Here is a 25,013-nt window from a genome sequence, read left to right as displayed (position 1 = left end):
GTGCTGACAGATTATCTGATACAAGCTCAAGGCATGTGCTGATGTCTGGAAGGAATGTGAACAGAAGCCATGAAATCCAGAGTCCTGCTTTCATTTCATGAGGGCTACATTTTTTTTTTTTTACTGGAACCAATTATAGGGGGTGGGGGGTGGGGGGGGGGGAAGCCTCCAGGCACCGGTGAGCAGCAGCTGCCTTACATGGAAGCAGATTCTAGAAATGTATCAGGGCTATGTCAAAGCAAGATTGTGAGCACTAATGTCTAAATCATTGGGGCCCAGTATGTAAAGAACACGGGTCCTCGGACTGCGCCACCGGAGCTTCATTAACTAGTCGTGTCTTATCCAGATTGACAGAGATAATAACCCTAAATGATTTAGGCCAAAGTTCTCAGCGCTGTAATCCATAAGTATGCTAAGTATGGGGATTGCGCTGCCGGAGACATCCATTGTGGGCGCAGCCACCGGGAATTCTTCTTCTCCCTTCAGCTCCGCTTTGTTTATGCAGAATGTGGCCTAAAGGTGAGACGGTGCATTCCTCCTACTGAGATCCAGCAACAACACTAGGGCTGGGGAGTGATGTCAGTGCATGAATGAGACTTGTGGTTTCCCCGTCTGGGCCTCAGATTAATGAAAAATCCTTTGTGTACAACTACAAAAACACACACCGCAATGTTTAGGAGCATGTCTGACACCGGCTATAAAACCTCCTACTTTCACCACCGAACACACTTGCTGTTATAGACTTGGAGTTCAATAATAATAATTCCCTTTATTTATATAGCGCACACAGATTATGCAGCGCTGCACAGAGTTTATCAGATCAGTCCCTGTCCCCTATGGGGCTCACAATCTAATCAACCGACCAGTATGTTTTGGAGTGTGGGAGGAAACCGGAGGACCTGGAGGAAACCCACACAAACAGGGGGAGAACATACAAACTCTTTGCAGATGTTGAACCTGGGACATGAACCCAGTTCCCCAGCGCTGCAAGGCTGTAATGCTAACCAGTCCCAGGGTCAACATCTGTAAAGAGTTTGTATGTTCTCTCCGTGTTTGCGTGGGTTTCCACCCTGGGTCCTCCGGTTTCCTCCCACACTGATTAGGCTGATTAGAAAGTGAGCCTCATGGGGACAGGGACCGATTTGGAAAGCTCGAGGCAGTGCTGCAGAATCTGTATGCCCTTTATAAATAAAGGAATTATTATTTTGCATATTATTATTGAACTCCAAGCCTTAAAAAGATAGAGTTGTCCTGCAAAAGAGAGCGTGTAATGGAGGACCAGTTACCGGAGTGATATACTGCAATACAACCGTGTACAGGACGCTTTGAGGTGCTGGACCCTTACATGAAGGGCATGTTCACCATTTGTCAAAAAGTGCCTAAAATCAGCATCTTAGGAGGTCATTAACAGGATTTATTTTCACATGCAACATCACCCATTATTGGTAATGACTATTATGCCATGTGAACCTGGCCTAAGAGAGGATGTTGTATGTTGAGGATGTTCAAGAGGGAAAAAAAAATCCTATTGGAGATTTCAGGCATCCATTTACTTTTGCACAAAGATGTACTTAAAATTTGTTTATGTGGCTTTTTGATTTGTCCTAAACGGCCTCCTGTTATACGTTCTCTCCCATTATGGTTCACTCCCAGCTATGGCTTATATATAGAACTGCATGTGAAAACCTGAACATGTAAACACGGCCTTATGTCTGCTGCACAGATCACCTACACCACCTGTGGAAACGGATCCATAGGTCTAGCCTAAAGGTGTCCATGCATCTTCAACAGCTGTTAGCCATATGCTCAATTGGCCTGCAGCTATTCCTCCGGACCCCACCACATACATGGATAAGCATTCATGAGACGGGAGTAAGCCGCTGCCACCAACTCGGAGGACAAAAGGTTTTGGAATAAAAAGCAAACATTGCCCTACACGAAATATAACTGCATGGTGCAGGTCTCGCGATACTTGACTAATGTGTCACCGCCACTCTCACAGCTGAGCATTTTCGTGATTAAGTTCCACACTATATATTTTCAACATGCGTTCATTATTTCACTTACCCCTGAGGAAGTCACATCGGTGACAAAACGCGTGGGGTCTTGCCTCCCCCCTCTCTGCCTTCCACTACCCGTGTGATCCAGCTACCTGTATCATTTTGTGTTTTTTGATCTCCCCCCTCCATGTGGAGAACCTTTTCCACGTATTGGTATTTATTAATGCTACACTTGTATTTGTTTGGGGCGGGGGGTCTGTGTTTTTGATCCCCCCTTCTATGTGGAGTACCCTTTCTAAATATTGATACATATTGCTGCTATTGTATTTGTTTGGCTGGTCACTTTGCACCCAGTGATCTTACAATTGTTTACACTTGAGGGGCAGATTGTAGGGGAGTTTCTCTGTAGCCCTGCTTTGTACGTGCAGGTGCACAGTGTTCAATGTAACATATCAGTTACATTTTTTAGTGGTTTTTATCGATTGTATGTTGTATATATTTAATAAAGTATTTTCTATTTTGGGTCATCTAGTGCATCTTCTTTTCTTCATCGAGTTTATGGTCCTGTGTCATTTGTGACACTACCGTACTAATACATGATAGACCTATGTAGATGCACCTGGGGTGCCGTTCTTGTAATTGTGGGGATTCTAGCAGTTGGAACCTCACTAATCATCTTGTTATAGTTGATACCTTGAAAAGTAGTTACAACCCTTTAAGTACAAGCATCACACATGGCCTCTGTGCATCTCAATACTATTGAAGTGAGTGGGGCTGAGCTGAAATCCCAAGTATGACGGATGAGGTCTCTTCAATAATGCTTTACACCCATAGAGTGATGTCACACATGGCGTTTTTAGGCCGTTTTTGGCCCGTTTTTAGTAAGTGCGGTTTCAGATCGTAAAAAAAAAAACATGCGGGAAAAAAACGCATCCTTTTTTTAAAAACGCATGCGGTTTTTACGATCTGAAAACGCACTAAAAACTGCCCAAAAGCACCATGTGTGACATCACCCATAGTTGAACTTGATGAATAAAATAGTGTCTATCAACACAGTAAATAAAGTGCCACTCAGTTTTGGAAAATACAATATCTACAAAAATATTTTTTGCTGTATAAAACTAAAACTCATGAATATCACCTTTACAATTCATAATTTTCCTTACCTGATCACGGTCCCCAGCGAAACAACAACTCTTCATGGTGCACGAGTTGAAGTATCCCTGATTGTCAAACTGGAATATGGGCAGCCGTGAGTGGATGTCGTACAGGACAGGGGGCAGCCGACGCCGCAGGGCGAGCAGCTGAGTCCCATTGCTGTTAAACCTCACGCTCATCGCACTCTGTAGGGAGAGGTTTCCACCATAACGTAGAAGAGACCTGAAATAAACAGGGAACTGATGAAACACTAGTCAGTAACACTATAACAAAATCCATTAAAGGGCGTTTGCATCAGTTGCCCATGTGCCTTTACTGCCTGGATAATCCCTGCAAGTGATTCAGCAGTCCTGCTACTTATTTTTGTTCTGTGTGCAGACCCTCCATGCTACTTTGTTTACATCTCTGAGCTCTGCTGAATAGGAGGAGATGCAGCAGAAGAATATGACTCCTTCTGCTCCCACCACATTCTTGTCTGTCATTGAGGATGGACCGTTATGAGACATAATAGGAGATGCCACAAGGACGGCCTAGAGCAGTGAGAGAGAGGAATCTGTGTATATATGCAGAGGGCAGCTTGGTGAGAACAGGGATAGGCTGAAGCTCACAAAGGAGGCAAAGGCACAGATACATATACATGCAGAGACCTATCTAATGGAAGAGATTCATTGTAAAGTGGCCAACCCCTTTATCCATAAGTATCCAAGTTATGCTTAATTCATCATCTGTATTGTAAAATGGACAACCCATATGGTGGCTGCTACCACCACTTTACCAATTACAATTCTTAGATGCCCCAAAAAATTATTGGGGTGCAGGGGTCTGATAAGCACACTTTAAAGCAGTGGTCCACAACCATAGGACTGTGGCGTTGGCAGACGTTGTGTAAAGAGGCGTGGGGGGTGGGGTGGGGGTGGGGGATTTGCGATGGACGTATTTTGTAACATACTTAATAGATTTATAAAGTCTGTGAAATACGGACTGCTTAGTGGCCACCCCCACCCCATTCCTTTATAGCCCTGGAAATAAGAAATCTATCCCTGGTGCGAAAAAGGTTGCATTGTATCACATTGTCATATAAGGATTAGAATATTAAGATAGTAGGGCACTTGATCCCCATTAATTAAAGTATGGCCTCCATATGACTCAATGTAGGAACAAAGCTGTGTCAAGTGGCCCATTGGCAGAGAAGCCGGATGTTGGACCTCATATTGATCACCAATCCTTTGATCAGACCTTGTTGCCAAATTTTACTGGATGCAATATGCTGAGCTTGGAAGGCAAAGGAAACGTAGTGCATTACATAGATGATGAGATAGGTGTGAATGTGCGTCCTGTTACCCATGATTTACACCCAGGTGTATGATGCATGTATTTTTAATGCCCTGAATTTTCTCCACAGCTCATATCCTAGTCTGGTAGGCTCACACTACATGCCTAATATCAGTGATCCTGCTCAGTGACACCTCACTCTGTATTATCAGCCTCCACCTCAGCCTAAAGGCGGCAATGCTCTCACCGGAAACTCTTCTACACCCGACATGATGTTCCTCAACTAGAAATGCTGCCTTAAGGCCGTGTTTGATTCATCACCAGTGAATGTCTACTGTATACAAGCAGTCACTTGTAGCTTACTACTCGCTCTACTATGGGCAGCTGCTGGCCACAGATTGAATAATCAGAGATTACCTTAATGATTTCCCCTTTCCATTTTCAGTATGCATGTACTGACTGGCCCAGCCGAGCATGCATGTGTGCGGGGGGAAGTCATGCAGAATAGCTGTCACCAGAACAATTCTTTGGCTAGCGGCTATGTGAAGTGTGCGGCCGGCTAAGGATTATTTCATCTCCATTCATTACATACAATATAATCTTACACAACCGCCTCGTCTATCATCCCCTGATTAAATAGGATTAGGGAGATTTTCCAGGTATGTGCTTCTGCCGGCTGTAACCTCCTTCAGAAAAGATTCTGCAAATAATGATTTCAACTTCTAATAATAGAGAAAAAAAATTCCCTTCATGGATGAGAGGCGTCATCATTTCATGCGACTGTGGAGGATAATAAATCTTGTCTCTTATCTAGATTCAGGACAAGGAGAAGATTGGTCACGTTTCTTCATCGGGCATGGAGCAAGACCTGCGCAAGTGCTAACTTATAGGAAACCTACCATGAGGAATCTACCATCAGAAGTAGATGTGATGGTAGATTCCTCCTGCCTGCCTCTGCCCTAATCTGTAATGTAATAATCCTGGAACATAACTTGTTAAAAACTTTATTTTAGTAATATGTAAATTACCTGCAGAGGCTACTGGGGCGTGTACTAGCCTGGCAGGGCACTGGGAGATAAGTAGCCTCTGCAGGTAATTTACATATTACTAAGGCTACATTCACACGATGTAGGCTCGATGTACCGCAGAACGGCGGGCATACATTGCCGCCGGGGAGAGGAGGAGGGGATGGGCACAGAAATGACATGGCTACGGAACGGTATGGTCCCGCACCGTACCGCTCCCATACGGCGCCGTGAGACATTGTCGTGTATGGGGGGCGTATTTATGCCGTTTATAAATTCCCTATACGTTGGTGTGCATATAGCCTAAAATAAAGTTTTTAGCAAGTTAGGTTCCAGGATTATTAAATTACAGATTAGGGCTGAGGCAGCAGGAGGAATCTACCAACAGATCTACTACTGATGGTAGATTCATCATGGTAGGTTTCCTTTAAAGTGGCTGTCTCACGTTTGATTTTTATCTTACAGATGGTAAAAAAAAAAAGTCTGATTGATAAGGGACGCCAACCGATAAAGAGAATTGGGGTCCTGTTCCCAATAGCCGATGGAGAGGCAGGTTGAGAGTGCGTCCTGCTGCTACATGCAATGTCTCTCCCAAAGACAGCTGAATTCCAACCTGACTGATCCTCATCTTCCCCAATATCAGAAGAGGGTCCACTAAGATAGTCGGCCAATCCCGTGTGAGATTCAGAGGGTTATCATCTATCTGGATGGGGACCTTTAGGATGAATTCACATGTGATGTTAGACGCATGTGCATGGATCAGCTGAAGATGGACCTGCTTAATTAAATGGCTGTTAACATCTGTGTTTACAAAACCCAACACTTAACGCATGTGTTAAGAACCATATGTGTTAACGTTTTGTAAATGCAAATGTGTGCAGCCATTTAACTAGGCAAATCTAAGCTGATCCATTGTGTTTCGAAACGCAAGTGCTCAACACCACGCGTGTATGCACCCTCAGAAGAGGAACAAGTATTTTGTGGGCTAGACTATACGATACTCTTCTCGCACAGTTCAAGTCATGACAAATCCTACAGGTTTACATAAGTTTGTAAATTCCATGACATCTCGGCAGATGTATTAGGACGAAACACATCTCACGCCTGTAGAAAAATCCAGTAGGGACAGAACAAAGACTGCAAATAATAATGCAAATAAGGCAAATGTTGATTTGGATGCAGTGATACCCACTACAGGTTTTTTAATGCAATATCTATATACGGTATTTAATTTTTGCATTAAACACAATCAATTTGTAGAGGGAAATTGGAGTGTTTTTTTTTTTGTATTGCATCATTTTGTAAGAGTTTTGTTGTCTGTTGGAAAATAAAAAATGGGTTGGTGTTTAATAAAAATTATCTGATTATGTGTTTCGTATCGCCATCATATTCCGCAGCGCGTTATTGATCATGGGGAATGTATACAAATAAAATAAGACATTGCCGAATCATAACATGGTCAGATCATACAATAGGAGAGAGGGCCCTGCTTGCAATCTATGGGACTTGTATAATACACTATGATACTTCCATTCTATGTTGCAGAACTTTATACACTTAGGGTGATGCCACACATGGCGGTTTTAAGCAGTCCGTCCAAAAACATGTGTTTAACAGACTGCTACAAATGGACCAAAAACGGGTTCAAAATGCCATGTGTGGCATCACACTAAGGGTGGTGGCACATGTGCCATTTTGTCTGCGTTTGCAAATGCAAACAAAGCCGCACCCACTGGGGCGGCCTGATCGCATCGCCGTTTCTATGGAAACGCCTGCGATGGGGAACGAGCATTGCATTAAATTAACGCAAAACACCAACACCCTAAGGGCGCTGTCACACGGGACGTTTTGGCTGCGTTTGCAAATGCAGACCAAACCGAACCCACCGGTGCGGGCCACGGCCCTATCGTATAGGCGTTTCTATGGGAAACGAGCCGCCGGTGTTTTGCATTAAAGTAATTGGGCAAATCTATTCTCATCAAAGTGTGGAGGGCCAAGACCTGATCGCATATCCGTTTCAACTGAAGTGCATGAGATCGGTAAGGAGCTCCACGTGTTCTGCATTGCTTTCCAGGTAACATGCGGTGCCGATTACCGATCGTATGCGGTTCAGTGGGAACAAATATGCGATTGGGCCAAGCCCCCCCCCCCGTTCCTGAATTAATAACGGAAAGATTTGCCCCCGTTCTAAGTCTTCTGTCGCTTCTCGTTTTGGTTCGCAATAACGAATGCAAAAAAACCCAAAATACAAGCATAAATTCAAGGAAAACCAGATACCAATATGATTCCCGTAAAGCATCCGCATGGATTACTATTGGTTAATCCAGTAGATCACAGGGATATGTTAGTATCAGCTTTACTTATTTTGCGGTGCCAAGATGTGAAGACATGAGCATCCATAGCTGTATAAGCCACACGCTACTCTTCCTTATAAGATCAACTGCTTTATCTATGCCTTAACTTTCTCTAGTCCTTGTTGTATTCCCAGCCCGAGGCATAACATAAATAGGGTGTCACGTTTGATGAATCCTGCTTTCCAAGCAAGGCTAGAAATCTTAAGAATGTGGCTCCCTGTGAAGTCTGGAAACCTTCTTGTCAGGACCTGCCAGTAATGTTTTTATGTAGGGCTTTGGTACAGGGCAAAGGCTGAAACAGAATAGGCAAGTGCTGCCACCTGCAGGTGAGAATGCAGAATGCAGTAGAAAGCCTGCTTTCTGCTTTCAAAGTTATTAGTACAGTATTTCTAAAAAGTATCTATTTTGCTCATTTGAATGATTTTGCTGATTTTGAGTCTTTAAACCCAAGGTTATTTATTATACATTATTTCCCCCTAAAAATAAGCCCTTGCATAATTTTGCAAGTCTTTTTTTTTTTCAGAGTAGGCCCAAAATATAAACCCCCACATCCAAATGAGACATAGTCACAAACAGTTGTATCTTCTGAACTATGGAACCCAGAAAACAGTTCTGGTGTCATTTTAAAGAGGACAGTCTACAGTCGGGAGTGTGATTTTCACATTTAGCTCCCACTACTGACTACCTTTAACAGTGGATATCTATGGTAATGTGGCAACTAATGTATCCAATTGGCAATGAATGCTCGCAGGCCTTAGAGAGTGTGCAGGCGGGGGGGGGGGGGGGGGGGGGGGGGGGATTTAGAAACACCACGCACAGGTCCACTCTGCCGCCAGCTGCACCCAATTCATGCCCCATCCATGCCCACTTGGTGTGTAGATAGGATGAAGTTGAAAATAATTACAATTACTGGTGTTTTGCATGTACAGACAGTCCCCTAGTTACATACAAGATAGGTTCTGTAGGTTTGTTCTCAAATTGAATTTGTATGCAATTCGGAACTGTATATTTTATAATTGTAACCCCAGCCAAAATTATTTTGGTCTCTGTGACAATTAGATTTGAAAAGTGTTGGATTGTCATTAAAACCAGAATTAATAATAAAGTTTAATTGCAGACACTTTTGATAACTGTTAAAGCTGTTTATAGTAGCCTAGGGCTAAAGTACAAGAAATTACCAAAATCCAGAGGTCAGTTTGTAGGGGTCGTATGTAAGTCGGGTGGGGGGGACCACCTGTAATTGCAATTATTTCAGGACTTGCACGCCAAAAAATGGATGTACAAGTCATGATAAATCTCCCCTACAGTCCTTATGGGGAGATTCTACTCTTCAAAACAAGACCAGAAGCTATGGTAAAGAAGATATTGCTGTTTGAAGTCTGCCCCCTTAAGCCTGTTAGTTGAAAGCAGCGTAGAGGAGAAGGGAGCTGACAGATGCAATGTGCTACGAGCAGCTACATGGACAAAGGGGCTCATATAAGGAAAGTGCCATTAGTAGACATGAGAATTTGGGGACAAACATTCTAAAGTCAACAGTTTCACAATGGAATTTAGAGTTTGGAAAGTTCCAATGATGATGATCCAGAAGATAATAACAGGATTATATTTAAAGGAAATCTACCACCAGGATGAAGAATTGTACACCAAGCACACTGACATACTGGTGTGTGCCCCCTCTGGCAGGATCTGCTCTTCTTTTAGCTTCTTATGCCTTTTTTTTAATTTTAAAAAAGGCTTTAAAAAATATGCAAATGAGCCTGAGTAGCTCTGGGTTCCATAGGTGTAAATGGCGTCTGGAGCCCCTCAGGCTCATTTGCATATTTTTTTAAAGCCTTTTTGGTCAAAACAAAAGGCATAAGAAGCTAAATGAAGAGCAGATCCTGCCAGAGGGGGCACACACCAGTATGTCAGTGTGCTTGGGGTACAATCCTTCATTCTGGTGGTAGATTTCCTTTTGTTCAAGAATAAACACGAATTTGTGTTCATTGAAAAAAAATAAGACATCCCTCTAAGAAAAAAAAAAAACACTCCATATATATTATATTATATATATATGCCAGCCAGACGAAGCACATATCTTATTTCAAAAGGTGAATAACTGGTGAGGTGAGGAGGTTCATACAGAGATTATTTAAAGTGTATTTGCAGGCAGCATGTCATAGAGCAGGAGGATATTGTACTTAGTGTCCTATCTGCAGACAGCATGTTATAAAGCAGTAGGGGCTGAGCAGATTATACATAGTGTCCTATCTGCAGACAGCATATTATAGAGCAGGAGGAGCTGAGAAGATTATACATAGTGTCCTATCTGCAGACAGCATGTTATAAAGCAGGAGGAGCTGAGCAGATTGTACGTAGTGTCCTATCTGCATGCAATATATTATAAAGCAGCGGGAGATTATCAGATTGTACATAGGGTCCTATCTGCAGACAGCATATTATAGAGCAGGAGGAGCTGAGAAGATTATACATAGTGTCCTATCTGCAGGTAGCATGTTATAGAGCAGGAGGAGATAAGCACATTATACATAGTGTCCTATCTGCATGCAATATATTATAAAGCAGCGGGAGATTATCAGATTGTACATAGGGTCCTATCTGCAGACAGCATATTATAGAGCAGGAGGAGCTGAGAAGATTATACATAGTGTCCTATCTGCAGGTAGCATGTTATAGAGCAGGAGGAGATAAGCACATTATACATAGTGTCCTATCTGCATGCAATATATTATAAAGCAGCTGGAGATTATCAGATTGTACATAGGGTCCTATTTGCAGGCTGCTTGTTATAGAGCAGGAGGAGCTGAGAATCTTTAACAAAGTCAGGTTATGAAGGCAAAGCTCTCATTGACTGGACTAGGAGCAGTTCTGAATCACCCACTTTGCAGGGTATGGCGCAGTTTGCTTGATTGATAGAGGTACTTAGTGTCAGACCTCCCACAATCCAATATTAATGACATGTTCTACAAATAGATCATCAAAATCCTGAAAAACATGAAGGATGGGATGTGTGGTAACAAAATAAAAGCTAGGTCTTACGTGTGAGGTTTTCTGATGTCCCAGAGTCCGACACCTTCCTTGGAATTGGCGGTGGCCAGCAGCCTGGGCTCAACTGGGTTAAACATAACACTATGAAAGGCTGATGGATAATGAGCCAGACAGAAAGGATCTGAAGATAGAAGACAAAATATAAATCAGGATTGGTCAATTTAAGAGGTTGTAGCAAGCTTCAAAGTCATCTCCTATCGACAGGATTGGTGGTAAATGGTCAGCGGTGGTATACACACTGGGACCCCCACTGACCCCAATAACAGGGATCCCCTGAATAAACGGAGCAATGGATCACTTTGCGGATATATTCATCCCTATAGAAATGATCATGAGAGCCCATCACATACAACTTTCCCTTATCTTTTTCCCTAACAAGAGACTAATTCCCATAGGTGGTGGACATCATAAATGTGTTTTGTAGTGTGTGAACACGACCACTGTACTGTATTGTGCATATCTTCATCAGGGTCATATAGATGTACAGGCAGTCCCCGGGTTACATACAAGATAGGGTCTGTAGGTTTGTTCTTAAGTTGAATTTGTATGTAAGTCGGAACTGTATACTTTATCATTGTAACCCCAGACAAATTTTTTTTGGTCTCTGTGACAATTGGTTTTTAAAAACGTTGGATTGCCATTAGAACCAGGATTAACACTAAAGCTTCATTGTGGGCACCAGTGATAACTGTTACAGCTGTTTATTGTAGTCTAGGGCTAAAGTACCTTAAATTAGCAACATCCAGAGGTCCGTTTGTAACTAGGGGTCGTATGTAAGTCAGGTGTTCTTAAGTAGGGGACCGCCTGTATAGAAGGGGGGGGGGGGGAACACCTCAAGCAAACTCGAGCATCTAAACATAATGTCATGGTGCTGCATACTCAGGATTATCACATATTATTACACATAACTCGTGCAGATGGCACCTTTATAGACATGCAAAACACACTCCAAAAATACTGGTAGGTTGATTAGATTGTGAGCCCCATGGGGACAGGGACTGATATGACAAACTCTTATTAATATAGCAATTATAAATATTATTATGTGACACTAGACCATTTCAAACTCCTAACCCAGTCAATTTAATGGCGTAGTACCCTCTGGCGTCACTGCGCAAGGGGTGTAGGTACTGCGCATGCGCAATAAAGTTGGGTCTTTATCCCGGCTTCACTTGTCTGATCGCTGCGGGGTCTTCTGATGTGAGATCTATGTGCCTCATTGTACTCACATCTAGGCAAGTATAAAAGTTTATTATTTTTATTTCATGTACAGTGGTCAAGCTGGTTGATTTGGGAACTTAAATCGAAGGTGCACAAGGACCTCCTGTGGTTGGTTTAGGGTCCCAGATCGACCTGACATGGCCTCCTTAAACCTCTAAGTGACAAAGATAATTTGTGCCTTGATGACTAAGGCCTATTTTTCAAAACTGGAAAGTGTCACTTTATCTAATTTTAACTTACCCAGGTGGTTTTAAAACTTCCAAATTTGTGGGAAATTTTGGTATTTTCAAAATTCACAATGTTTCGTTTTTCAAACGGATAGTAACTAATTTGGGTAGTAAGACTAATATTTACCATATCTCGGTAAGTGTCCTTATTTTCAAAAAAACTTTTAGAATCAATTATTTTTGGAACAAATTTCATTTCTATAGGGGTTTTGGAAGTCTTATTAATAGAAACCCCTTTCTATTGACTTGACCCCTCAAACTATTCAAAACAGCAGGTAGGACGCTTGTTAACCCTTTTAGTATTTTACAGAAAACAAAATGAAGGTTCGATTTGGAATTTACAAATTTTTATCATTACTACGTTGATTTAGCCCTAAAATAACCTGCTGTCTGAGCACATGGCGGGCGCAGAAGGGAAGGAGCCACTGAGGTTTTGTAGGGCAGATTATCAGGTGCCATGAGGTGTTTGCAGAGCCTCTGAGGCAGCGTTCACAAGTGAAGTTTTGGTTGCGTTTTGAAACACATCCAAAAGGTTCCACCTGTGATTACATATTGCGGTAAGATTGTACTTAATTTGCGTTCAGTGAATGTGCTGGAAACATAATGTTACCTCAACATGTGATCCTGGGTGGAGTCTTTGGACGGAGGGTCAAAACGCAACGAAAACACCATGTGTGAGCGTGGCTTCAGTTGCCACCATCCCAGAGAATTACTCCATTTTGTAAAGGGGGCATTTAACCCCTTGCCATTAATGAGCTTTTACCATTTTATTTTCTGTTTGTCGCTCCCCAAATTTTCATAACATTTTTAATTTTATTTTCAGGAGGGCTTGTTTTCTGAGTAACAGATTGCACTTCCTAGAGACAGTATTTTATATTCCATGCCGATTACTGAGAAGTGGAAATAAAATCCAAAATGCTGTAAAATTGACAAGAAACCGCATTTGCACCATTTAATTGCGGGCTCTTTTTTGACGTTTTTCACTGTGCGCTCCAAATTGCATTTGAGAAAATGTAAATCTTTTGCACGAAAACAAAATTCTTTGTTTTTCCAAATTCTGACGCCAATAACTTTTAGTGGTAAGAATTACAGCCTTGCAGCGCTGGGGACCTGGGTTCAAGTCCCAGGGACAACATCTGCAAAGAGTTTGTATGTCCTCTCCGTGTTTGTGTGGGTTTCCTCTGGTTCCTATGGTTTCCTCCCACACTCCAAAACATACTGGTAGATTGATTAGGTTAGACTAGGCACTGATAAAAGATTCTTTGTACTGTGATAAAGGGGTATTCCCATGAACTGAGATTCTATCCACTGAATAGGGCCTAACTTTCTGATCAGGGGGGGTCTCAGTGCTGAGGCCGTCACAGATCGCGAAAAACTAGGGGTCCGACGGACCCCTCCCTGCTCCTCATTCTAATAGAGCCGACGGCTGCACATGAAAGTTCTGCTCCATCAATCTCTACGGAGCTGACGGAGATCGGCGAGCTGGTTTTCGTGATCTGTGGGGTACTTAGAACGGATTCTCAGCACTCGGTTCGCGGGAAAACCCCTTTAAATAGATAAAAAGTTGAGAGTCCTCAGTTGTTGATACCTTTTATTGGCCAACTAAAAAGGATGATGATAGTTGCAAGCTTTCGAGACTACGGAGGTCTCTTCATCAGGCATAGTATATCATTTTAGTCATCCAATAAAAACAACTGAGGACTCTCAACTTTTATCTAACTAGGCACAGAACATTAATAAGTGTTGTTGTAGAGAAAACCCATTTCATGATAAGGCAAACACCAGCATGATCAGCGGGTTCATAAAGAAAATCCTACCTCCCTGCTGAGACTCCCTGATGTCCCAAATTAAGACTCTCCCATCATCTGATGAACTGGCAAACACATTGTCATTCACAGGACTGACCGAGAGTCCGTACACCGCCTCCTCATGAGTGAAAACATCCAATGTTTCGCCACTAGAAGAAAAAACACATCATGGATTATCAATAGTCATCATCAAAGTAACAGAATGACTATAATGTGAAGGACACCGACCTCTCAACATCATGGAGGATCACCTGCTCATCATTCCCTGCGAAGCAAATGCAAATAATATGTTAATGCCATTATGACAAAGTATTTTCATTTATCCTTATTACTTGTAGAGATCCTCCTTGTGATAAGGAGGACATCCAATCCCTCCAAGTACAGGCTTGTACAAGTCCCTGGATGTCGTACAAGATTCTTAAGGTTTGTCTTAAGTTGAATTTGTATGCAAGTTGGAACTGGTATTTTGTAATTGTAAATCCCCCCCAAAAAATTTTGTCTTTGTGGCAATTGGATTTTTAAAATTTTTTTTTTAATCGTGAGAATAAGGATTATCAATAAAACTTCATTACAGACATCTTACAGCTGATCAGTGCAGCCTGGGACGGGACTAAACTAAAGTAAAGAGAGGCTTGTCTGTAAGTTGGTAGATATCCTTTAAGGACACCCATCAGGATAAGGGATTGTAAACCAAGCACACTGATATACTGGTGTGTGCCCCCTCTGGCAGGATCTGCTCTTTAAACTTCCTATGCCCTTGTTTTTAAGTAAAAAAAGACTTTAAAAAATGAGCAAATGAGCCAGAGGGGCTCCAGGCTCAATTAACTTATAAGGAACTTGGAGCCCTCATGCTCATTTGCATAATTTTAAAAGCTTTTTTTTTTTTTTAAACAGGACATAAGAAGCTAAAAGATGAGCAGATCCTGCTAGAGAGAGCACACACCAGTATGTCAGTGTGCTTAGTTTACAATCCTTCATCCTGGTGGTAGATGTCCTCGAAGTCGGGGACCACCTGTATTTAGGTAAGGCTACATTCACACTAACGTATGGAGGACGTATATACGGCCGATATACGTCCTCCATAGACGTCAATGGGCGCACGGCGCCCTACGGGAGCGGTACGGTGCAGCACACGTGCGGCACCGTACCGCTCCGTACCCGGAAAAAGATAGGACCTGTCCTGTCTTTTGCCATAATACGGCGCCGTGCTCCATTACTTCCTATGTACGGTACGGGCGGGCAACGGCAGTGTGAATATAGCCTAATATTCATTTACTCATGTGATTATGAATATTATGAATATTCTCTTTAAGTCTTTTAGTTATTGGGGGTCCGATTGAAGGGACTCTGAGATAGCCTATACAAACGGGAACTTTTGGGTTTGGAGCACAATCCCACAAGTCAGACTTTCGTTCCCTATCCTGCAGTAAGGCAGGTTTCCCACAAGTGGAGTTCAATCCGAGAGAAACGTGCTCCTTGTGCTTGCACAATTTCCTGCACCATTTAACTCATAACACTCAGGCCTGATCAAAGGGGACAACCTTTTAGATTAGGTCACCAGGTTAACCAGAGACTCAAACTAAAACTTGAGACCCTTTCTCTCACTGACTCTTCTGCCAAACAATCAGTAGCCTCTGTTTGTTCACTTGAATAGGACAATGCCGAAGAAAAAACAAACAAAACAGAAACAGAAAAGCCACTGAAGAGGAGAGTTGGACCTTTGCAGATCAGATACTAATGACTTAATTTGAATATGGTTCAACTGGACGATATTTAATCAAGGAGGACAAAATTAACGACTTTGAACAGAGCGGCAAGGGAATCATTCAGACTGCTACTCCATTTATTCTATATGGGACTGCTGGAGGCAACTGAGGACTGGATATGATTATCCCAGGAGAGAAGGGAACATGTTTAACTTCTATGACACACAGAGATTTGCTAATGTTCATAGCGATCTGGGACACTAAACTACCCACAAGTCCCTATATACCAGTCGTTTAGTGTCCCAAAATATATCCCTCTTGGTCCCACACTAAGATACATTTAAAAAAAATGTGAGTATATGCGAATATAAGGGGCTACGGGTTGATAGATGGTATATATATATATAAAGCACGTACCTCCAGAGAACACCTTGGTATTGCAGCTATTGAACGCCAAGCAAAATATATTTGAGTGATGTTCCCCTTTAAGTTGAATGGGTTTAGCCCTTGCCTGAATGGCTTGTTCCACGTGCCACAGCAGAACACGGCGGTCATCCCCTCCTGTAATGAAACATCCAATCAGAAGATATTTTTATGGCACAAATATCATTTTATAACTGTATCACTTATGTAATCTGTCTGTGTAATACTGCCAGGCTATAATGCTTCAAATACCAAGTAATGATTGCTGCTTAGATTTCACTAAACAATAATAGACGTGAGAGTAAAAATGCAGTAAAGCATTATAGTATAGAAATATCCTATACTTTTTATGTAATTAGTGAACTACGACAAAATTAAACATTTGTTACTGCTGACAGCTACAGCAGCCATAGCCCGGTCTGGTGAGTCAGCGGTCCAATGTGCCCTTCCACAACTCTCCTTCGCTCCACTCATTTCCCGGACTCCTGACGCTGGTTGTATGCGACAAGTTCAGGACCAGATCAGAGTGCCTGAAGGAGAGGACCCAGGAGTGGTAAGTATTTGACAGCTGTACTGTACTACTCATGGATCCTCTCCTGCTCCTGCCGCAGTTCTGCTCCGGGTCCTGATGCTGACGCACACAACCAGCACAGGACACAGAGCGGCACATGGAGGAGAGAAGAAGCTGCAGTGTTATGCAGGGAGGAAAAGCAGATCCAGGAAAGTAGAGGATTTTTTTTTGGCTGCCCTGGGGTCTCCGGTATTATTCTCGGCTGCCCTGGGGTCTCCGGTATTATTCTCGGCTGCCCTGGGGTCTCCGGTATTATTCTCGGCTGCCCTGGGGTCTCCGGTATTATTCTCGGCTGCCCTGGGGTCTCCGGTATTATTCTCGGCTGCCCTGGGGTCTCCGGTATTATTCTCGGCTGCCCTGGGGTCTCCGGTATTATTCTCGGCTGCCCTGGGGTCTCCGGTATTATTCTCGGCTGCCCTGGGGTCTCCGGTATTATTCTCGGCTGCCCTGGGGTCTCCGGTATTATTCTCGGCTGCCCTGGGGTCTCCGGTATTATTCTCGGCTGCCCTGGGGTCTCCGGTATTATTCTCGGCTGCCCTGGGGTCTCCGGTATTATTCTCGGCTGCCCTGGGGTCTCCGGTATTATTCTCGGCTGCCCTGGGGTCTCCGGTATTATTCTCGGCTGCCCTGGGGTCTCCGGTATTATTCTCGGCTGCCCTGGGGTCTCCGGTATTATTCTCGGCTGCCCTGGGGTCTCCGGTATTATTCTCGGCTGCCCTGGGGTCTCCGGTATTATTCTCGGCTGCCCTGGGGTCTCCGGTATTATTCTCGGCTGCCCTGGGGTCTCCGGTATTATTCTCGGCTGCCCTGGGGTCTCCGGTATTATTCTCGGCTGCCCTGGGGTCTCCGGTATTATTCTCGGCTGCCCTGGGGTCTCCGGTATTATTCTCGGCTGCCCTGGGGTCTCCGGTATTATTCTCGGCTGCCCTGGGGTCTCCGGTATTATTCTCGGCTGCCCTGGGGTCTCCGGTATTATTCTCGGCTGCCCTGGGGTCTCCGGTATTATTCTCGGCTGCCCTGGGGTCTCCGGTATTATTCTCGGCTGCCCTGGGGTCTCCGGTATTATTCTCGGCTGCCCTGGGGTCTCCGGTATTATTCTCGGCTGCCCTGGGGTCTCCGGTATTATTCTCGGCTGCCCTGGGGTCTCCGGTATTATTCTCGGCTGCCCTGGGGTCTCCGGTATTATTCTCGGCTGCCCTGGGGTCTCCGGTATTATTCTCGGCTGCCCTGGGGTCTCCGGTATTATTCTCGGCTGCCCTGGGGTCTCCGGTATTATTCTCGGCTGCCCTGGGGTCTCCGGTATTATTCTCGGCTGCCCTGGGGTCTCCGGTATTATTCTCGGCTGCCCTGGGGTCTCCGGTATTATTCTCGGCTGCCCTGGGGTCTCCGGTATTATTCTCGGCTGCCCTGGGGTCTCCGGTATTATTCTCGGCTGCCCTGGGGTCTCCGGTATTATTCTCGGCTGCCCTGGGGTCTCCGGTATTATTCTCGGCTGCCCTGGGGTCTCCGGTATTATTCTCGGCTGCCCTGGGGTCTCCGGTATTATTCTCGGCTGCCCTGGGGTCTCCGGTATTATTCTCGGCTGCCCTGGGGTCTCCGGTATTATTCTCGGCTGCCCTGGGGTCTCCGGTATTATTCTCGGCTGCCCTGGGGTCTCCGGTATTATTCTCGGCTGCCCTGGGGTCTCCGGTATTATTCTCATCTGCCCTGGGGTCTCCGGTATTATTCTCATCTGCCCTGGGGTCTCCGGTATTATTCTCATCTGCCCTGGGGTCTCCGGTATTATTCTCATCTGCCCTGGGGTCTCCGGTATTATTCTCATCTGCCCTGGGGTCTCCGGTATTATTCTCATCTGCCCTGGGGTCTCCGGTATTATTCTCATCTGCCCTGGGGTCTCCGGTATTATTCTCATCTGCCCTGGGGTCTCCGGTATTATTCTCATCTGCCCTGGGGTCTCCGGTATTATTCTCATCTGCCCTGGGGTCTCCGGTATTATTCTCATCTGCCCTGGGGTCTCCGGTATTATTCTCATCTGCCCTGGGGTCTCCGGTATTATTCTCATCTGCCCTGGGGTCTCCGGTATTATTCTCATCTGCCCTGGGGTCTCCGGTATTATTCTCATCTGCCCTGGGGTCTCCGGTATTATTCTCATCTGCCCTGGGGTCTCCGGTATTATTCTCATCTGCCCTGGGGTCTCCGGTATTATTCTTATCTGCCCTGGGGTCTCCGGTATTATTCTTATCTGCCCTGGGGTCTCCAGTATTATTCTTATCTGCCCTGGGGTCTCCAGTATTATTCTTATCTGCCCTGGGGTCTCCAGTATTATTCTTATCTGCCCTGGGGTCTCCGGTATTATTATTATGTGCTCTAGGGTCTCCAGTATTATTATTATGTGCTCTAGGGTCTCCAGTATTATTATTATGTGCTCTAGGGTCTCCAGTATTATTCTTATCTGCCCTGGGGTCTCCAGTATTATTATTATGTGCTCTGGGGTCTCCAGTATTATTCTTATCTGCCCTGGGGTCTCCAGTATTATTATTATGTGCTCTAGGGTCTCCAGTATTATTATTATCTGCTCTGGGGTTTCCTGTAGTATAGTCTGCTCTAGATGCTGTATTTGGTTTCTGGGTTGGCATTTTTTGCTGTACTGTGGTTGTCGGTGCATCTAGTGTGCTGGTTACTGATGCAGACCATTAAAGATGAGCAGAACGTGACCCTTATACCAATAAATCTTGTTCAAATCCTTAAATCAGGAACAGAACAGACATCTAAAAAGAAATGTAATAATGGACTGTGCAGTCGAAGTTGATCCATTTAATCATGACTTTGACCCCACAGTCCTACGCACTCCATTATAAACATCCTGCATAGATTACACACAAGAGGTTTACACACCCCAAACATTAAAAAATTAACTTCCTAAAACTCAGCAGGGAAAAGGAGACAAGCTCTGCAGTGAGCATGCTCTGGATACTGAAAACTTCTTCCATACATCCTTCCATGCAGATTGTATATTCTCAGTGTGATTGAGGTCATCCTGCTGCGGAAGTGAAGGGCAGAATACACAGCATAAATATGCACAAAATATTCCATGGCTGCACAATCTCACACATTGCACTCTAGATGTATAGATTTGTTTCTGATTGCTACATGGAAGTGTCACTATTGGCACCTCAAATGCTTTCTCCTGGGGTCAGTGGTTTGCGTTACTTGTTAACAGACTCGTAAGAAAGCAAATGGATATGCACGGAGGAAGACAACAGGAGACCCGGGGCGTGCTCATAGCAAGCCCAATTGTTTATATATCAGCCACGAGACTACAGCCTACAGCCTGAGGGGTTGTCATACCAGAGAAGAGAGAATTAGGGTTATTAAAGTACTGGTTCCACTTCCTAGACGCCTATAAAGCTATCCATCTCCTCAGTCTGATGACACTAAGGATGACAGATAAGACACTAAACCCTATCTACGCTTCCCCTCTTGTTCTACAACATGCTGCCTGCAGATAGGACACTATGTACAATCTGCTCAGCTGCTCCTGCTCTATAACATTCTGCCTGAAAATATCATATTATGTACAATCTGCTCTGCAACATTCTACCTGCAGATAGGACACTATATACAATCTGTTCAGTTTCTCCTGCTCTATAACATGCTACCTGCAGATAAGATACTGTACAATCTGCTCAGCTCATACTGCTGTATGACATGCTACCAACAGATATAGTATTAGTAATCTGCTCATCTCTTTCTGCTTTTTAACATGCTGCCTGCAGATAGGACACTATGCACAATCGGCTTAGCTCTTCCTGCTCTTAAACATGCTGCCTAATGATGGGAAGTCCAATTCTTCTTAGAGAGCTGGATCATTAGGCTTCACTCATTACCTCTTCATACTGGCTCGTTTGCAATTGACCATTCACTAATGCTGCCTGCAGATAGGACACTACGTACAATCTGCTCAGCTCCTCCTGCTCTATAACATGCTGCCTGCAGATAGGACACTAATGCAATCAAAAGGATGAGAGTCTTTTCTTTAATATGACACCAAAATTATGATTCTAGGTCCTAAAGAACCTACGGTAGGGGCATCTAAAGTGACACTCCCCCTGCAGCCTGTGCCTCATCGCATAAAGAAGAGTATGTTCAATCTGCTCAGCTTGTCCTGCTCTATAACATGCTGCCTGCAGATTGTACAAAGTGTCCTATCTGCTCAGCTCCTCCTGCTGTATAACATGCTGCCTGCAGATAGGACACTATGTACAATCTGCTCAGCTCCTCCTGCTGTATAACCTGCTGCCTGCAGATAGGACCTTATGTACAACCTTCTGCAGATATTATATTACTCACAATCTGCTAGCTAAAAAAAAAATTAAAAAAAACCCCCAAAAAACACTTCTTTGGCCCCTGTCTGGTGACCGAAAGGGGCTATAACCTTACTGCAGAATATACACTATATATACTGTATACATGGCAGAAAAATAGATTAACAGCTAGTCAATGAGGACATTATATATCAGACACTGAACCAGCAGGGAATGCAGATAGATCAGTGAAAATGCTACAACACATGCTCTAGGGCCGTGTTGTTCACATACATACGGCACACATTGCATGACTTGTGTCTGGCTAGTACTAGATACTACTATATTTGAAATGTCACTGGTCTTTTATCCAGGGATAAGTTGTTACCTGGACTTTAGGGGTGATCCCAAAACTTACAGGCGGTTTTTGAAGAACTTTCTTGCAAACTCTGCTTATGCTACCCTGTTGTGGCCATAACCCTCCTGTTTACACATAACACACTATTCCCCGACTGTGGAGATGACACGTGGGGCTGGATCGTCATAACTGCTGATTCTCAAGGATATTCAGCACTTTATAATATTATATGACGATAATATATTTGTATGGGCACATGATAAGTTTCTCATGTACATGTGCCAATTATTATTGTTAAAGGGGAAATTAACATTATCCATCAACTGATGTATTCTGGAACAAAAGCAAGAAAAGTGATGTGTTATAACTCACAGTGGTCCACGTCAGTCCTTGCTGACTTATCCAGCAGTGATGCATTTATAGATCAGAAAGTTATAGAGCAGGAGGAGCTGAGCACACAGTACTTTTTTTCTACCTGCAGGAGGAGCTGAGCAGATTGTCAATAGTATCCCATCTGCAGCATGTTATAGAGCAGGAGGACCTGAGCCGATTGTACATAGTGTCCCATCTGCAGGCAGAAGGTTATAGAGCAGGGGGAGCTGAGCAGATTGTACATAGTGTCCCTTCTACAGGCAGCATGTTATAGAGCAGGAGGAGCTGAGCAGATTGTACAGTGTCCCATTTGCGGGCAGAATGTTATAGAGCCAGAGGAGCTGAGCAAATTGTACATAGGGTCCTATCTGCAGGCAGCATGTTATAGTGATGGAGGAGCTGAGCAGATTGTACATAGAATCATATCTGCAGGCAGCATGTTATAGAGCAGGAGGAGCTGAGCAGATTGTACATACTCTCTTTTATGTGATGAGTCACAGGCTGCAGGGGGGGGGGGTGTCATTTCATATGCCCCTACCGTAGGTTCTATAGCACCTAGAATCATAATTTTGGTGTCATATTAAAGAGAAGACTCTCATCCTTTTGATAGCATTAGGATCTGTGGTTCTGTGAGCTTGAGTTACAAGTAAAGACATAGTTGTAAAAGGTGATCTATGGATAAAGATCCAGGTCCATGTTTCTATGTTCAGTAAAACTGAAGATAAGGATGTCTGAACTAACTCTTCCCCTGAGACCTCAAAACTTGACTCCTCTCAGACAAAATATAACTCTCCTCTGCTCATTTCCCCAGCAATTAGTGGGACATTTTTATATGTAAAAGGTGAGATTTCACATAAAAGACAGAATTCTGGAAATGAGATGTAATACCCTACCTGAGGGGGGTAGTAGTTGTTTACGTCTGTGCCCCATTATTGAGGAGCAACAAGGAAGGCCTAGACCCCTCACAGGTCACACACATCGCCATGGTATAGGCCAGTGCTCTGCTACCTGTAGCTCCTCAGCTGTCAGGAGCGCAAGGCCTGCTGGGAGTTGTAGTCTCATAACAGCTGTGTAGCCACAGGTAGCACGGGTGCTGCTAGGCCGTGCCGGTGCACACGGAGGGTCTGGCCCGCACACATCGGGCTGCGGAGGGCACTTGCCTGACACCAGCATGTGTCCCCCGTGGTTGGAGAACTCGATAGCGTTGACACAGCCGAAGTGCCCGAGCAGGTCCTTCTTGTAGAGGTTCCTGCAGGCCTGCAGCCTCCTCCGCTGTAAGTCCTCCTTCAGCAGGGGGTCCCCGTGCAGGCTCCTCCGGGATAGGAAGCCGATCACCGACCTCATGCCGCATCCCCCGTCCTTCCTCATGGCGGCAGCTCCCGGCCCGGGCTGTGATCCGGGACTCGTCATGCAGACATGGCAGCTACAGGGAAGCACCGAGCTGTTTAGACACAAGTTGCGGGGCCGATGTGAGCTCCTCCTCCTGCCTCCTCAGCTGATCCTCCGCTTCCTCCCCCTGTCCCCGGGAGCTTACACGGCGGCCTGACCCTACACCGGCCACCGTAGGCGGACACCAGAGCCGGAACCTCGGGAAAGTGTGCACCCCGACATCACGTCACTGCGAACCCCGCAACTGCGACACCTCAGTATCTGACATCACAGTGTGAACCCCACAATCACTTAGGCTGTTGTCTCCACAGTGACCCCAAAACTGAACATTACTTCAAATATTACACCGTGCCCCCCAATATTACCTCACATTACACTGCACCCCAATATTACCTCACAAATTACACTGCACATCAACATTACTTCACATATAACACTGTGCCCCCCAATATTACCTCACATATTACACTATGTCCCCAAATTTACCTCACATATTACACTGCACCCCAATATTACCTCATATATTACACTGTACCCCAACATTACTTCACGTATAACACTGCCCCCAATATGATCTCACAAATTACACTATATCCCAATATTACCTTTCATATTACACTGCACCCCAATATTACCTCACATATTATTCACTACCCCAATATTACCTCACATATTACACTGCGTCCCAATATTATCTAACATATCACACTGCACCCCAATATTACCTCACAAATTACACTGTGCCCCCAATATTACCTCACATATTACACTGCACTCCAATATTACCTCACATATTATACTGTGCCCCCCAACATAACCTCACATATTACACTGTGCCCCCAATATTACCTCACATATTACACTGCACTCCAATATTACCTCACATATTATACTGTGCCCCCCAACATAACCTCACATATTACACTGTGCCCCCAATATTACCTCACATATTACACTGCACTCCAATATTACCTCACATATTATACTGTGCCCCCCAACAAAACCTCACATATTACACTGTGCCCCCAAAATTACCTCACGTATTACACTGTGCCCCCCAATATTACATTGCATATTACACTGCACTCCAATATTACCTCACATATTACACTGTGCCCCCCCAATATTACTTCACATATTACACTGTGCCCCCAATATTACCTTACATATTACACTGTACCCCCTAACATTACATCGCATATTAAACTGTGCCCCCGATTGCTTGATATTACACTGTGACGTCCAATAATACCTTACATAATACACTGAACCCCAACATTACATCACATAATACACTGAACCCCAACATTACATCACATAATACACTGTGCCCTCCATAAAAAAATTACTGACATATTATAATATGCCCTCCACAACATTACCTTACATATGTGATACCTGAAATGTGATATAGTTCCCCCCACTGCATGTGACATTATACTGTGCCCCCACACACAGTTATCTCAGATACTACACTCTACCACCACATTATGTAATTTATTACAATGTCCCCATATTACCCAAAATATTAAACTGTGCCCGGCATCACGAGGAAATATAATATTAAATATGATAAAACCCTTAATAGTTCCAGGCACTGTGACTGTGGTAATCTTCTTATATTTGTTATCCATGGCCAACTTCCTTCTAAAATCAACTTTTAAAATAATGCTAATGAACCTGAATGGCTCTGGGTGGTGTTACCAGAGCCCTTCCATGCTATGTCTTCTCAGGCTGTTACTCTGTCTCCTCTTGCTCTCACTGCTGGATGTAATCT

At 44.1% G+C, this 25,013-nt stretch overlaps 1 protein-coding gene across 4 annotated transcripts in view; it reads right to left on the bottom strand.

Moving 5' to 3' along the window:
- The window catches only part of DCAF5 (DDB1 and CUL4 associated factor 5), a 34,408-nt gene that overhangs the window by 8,845 nt on the left and 550 nt on the right, over positions 1-25,013 (bottom strand). For 2 of the 4 annotated variants that reach the window (XM_072115490.1, XM_072115491.1), the window contains exons 2-7: positions 23,008-23,270; positions 16,237-16,380; positions 14,342-14,378; positions 14,123-14,262; positions 10,849-10,978; positions 3,167-3,380 (exon numbers count right to left, since the gene is read on the bottom strand). In XM_072115490.1, the coding sequence (XP_071971591.1) occupies positions 3,167-3,380; positions 10,849-10,978; positions 14,123-14,262; positions 14,342-14,378; positions 16,237-16,380; positions 23,008-23,257 (915 nt within the window). In that variant the 5' untranslated portion in view covers positions 23,258-23,270. Of the gene's footprint in view, positions 1-3,166; positions 3,381-10,848; positions 10,979-14,122; positions 14,263-14,341; positions 14,379-16,236; positions 16,381-22,740; positions 22,858-23,007; positions 23,289-25,013 lie in introns of those variants that run through there. The other 2 variants (XM_072115489.1, XM_072115492.1) reach the window with 2 other exon arrangements.

Source organism: Engystomops pustulosus, chromosome 7 (genome assembly GCF_040894005.1).
Source record: "Engystomops pustulosus chromosome 7, aEngPut4.maternal, whole genome shotgun sequence".
NCBI lineage: Eukaryota > Metazoa > Chordata > Amphibia > Anura > Leptodactylidae > Engystomops > Engystomops pustulosus.
Note: the sequence above shows the minus strand (reverse complement) of the source record. Positions and strands in the feature narration are given on the sequence as shown.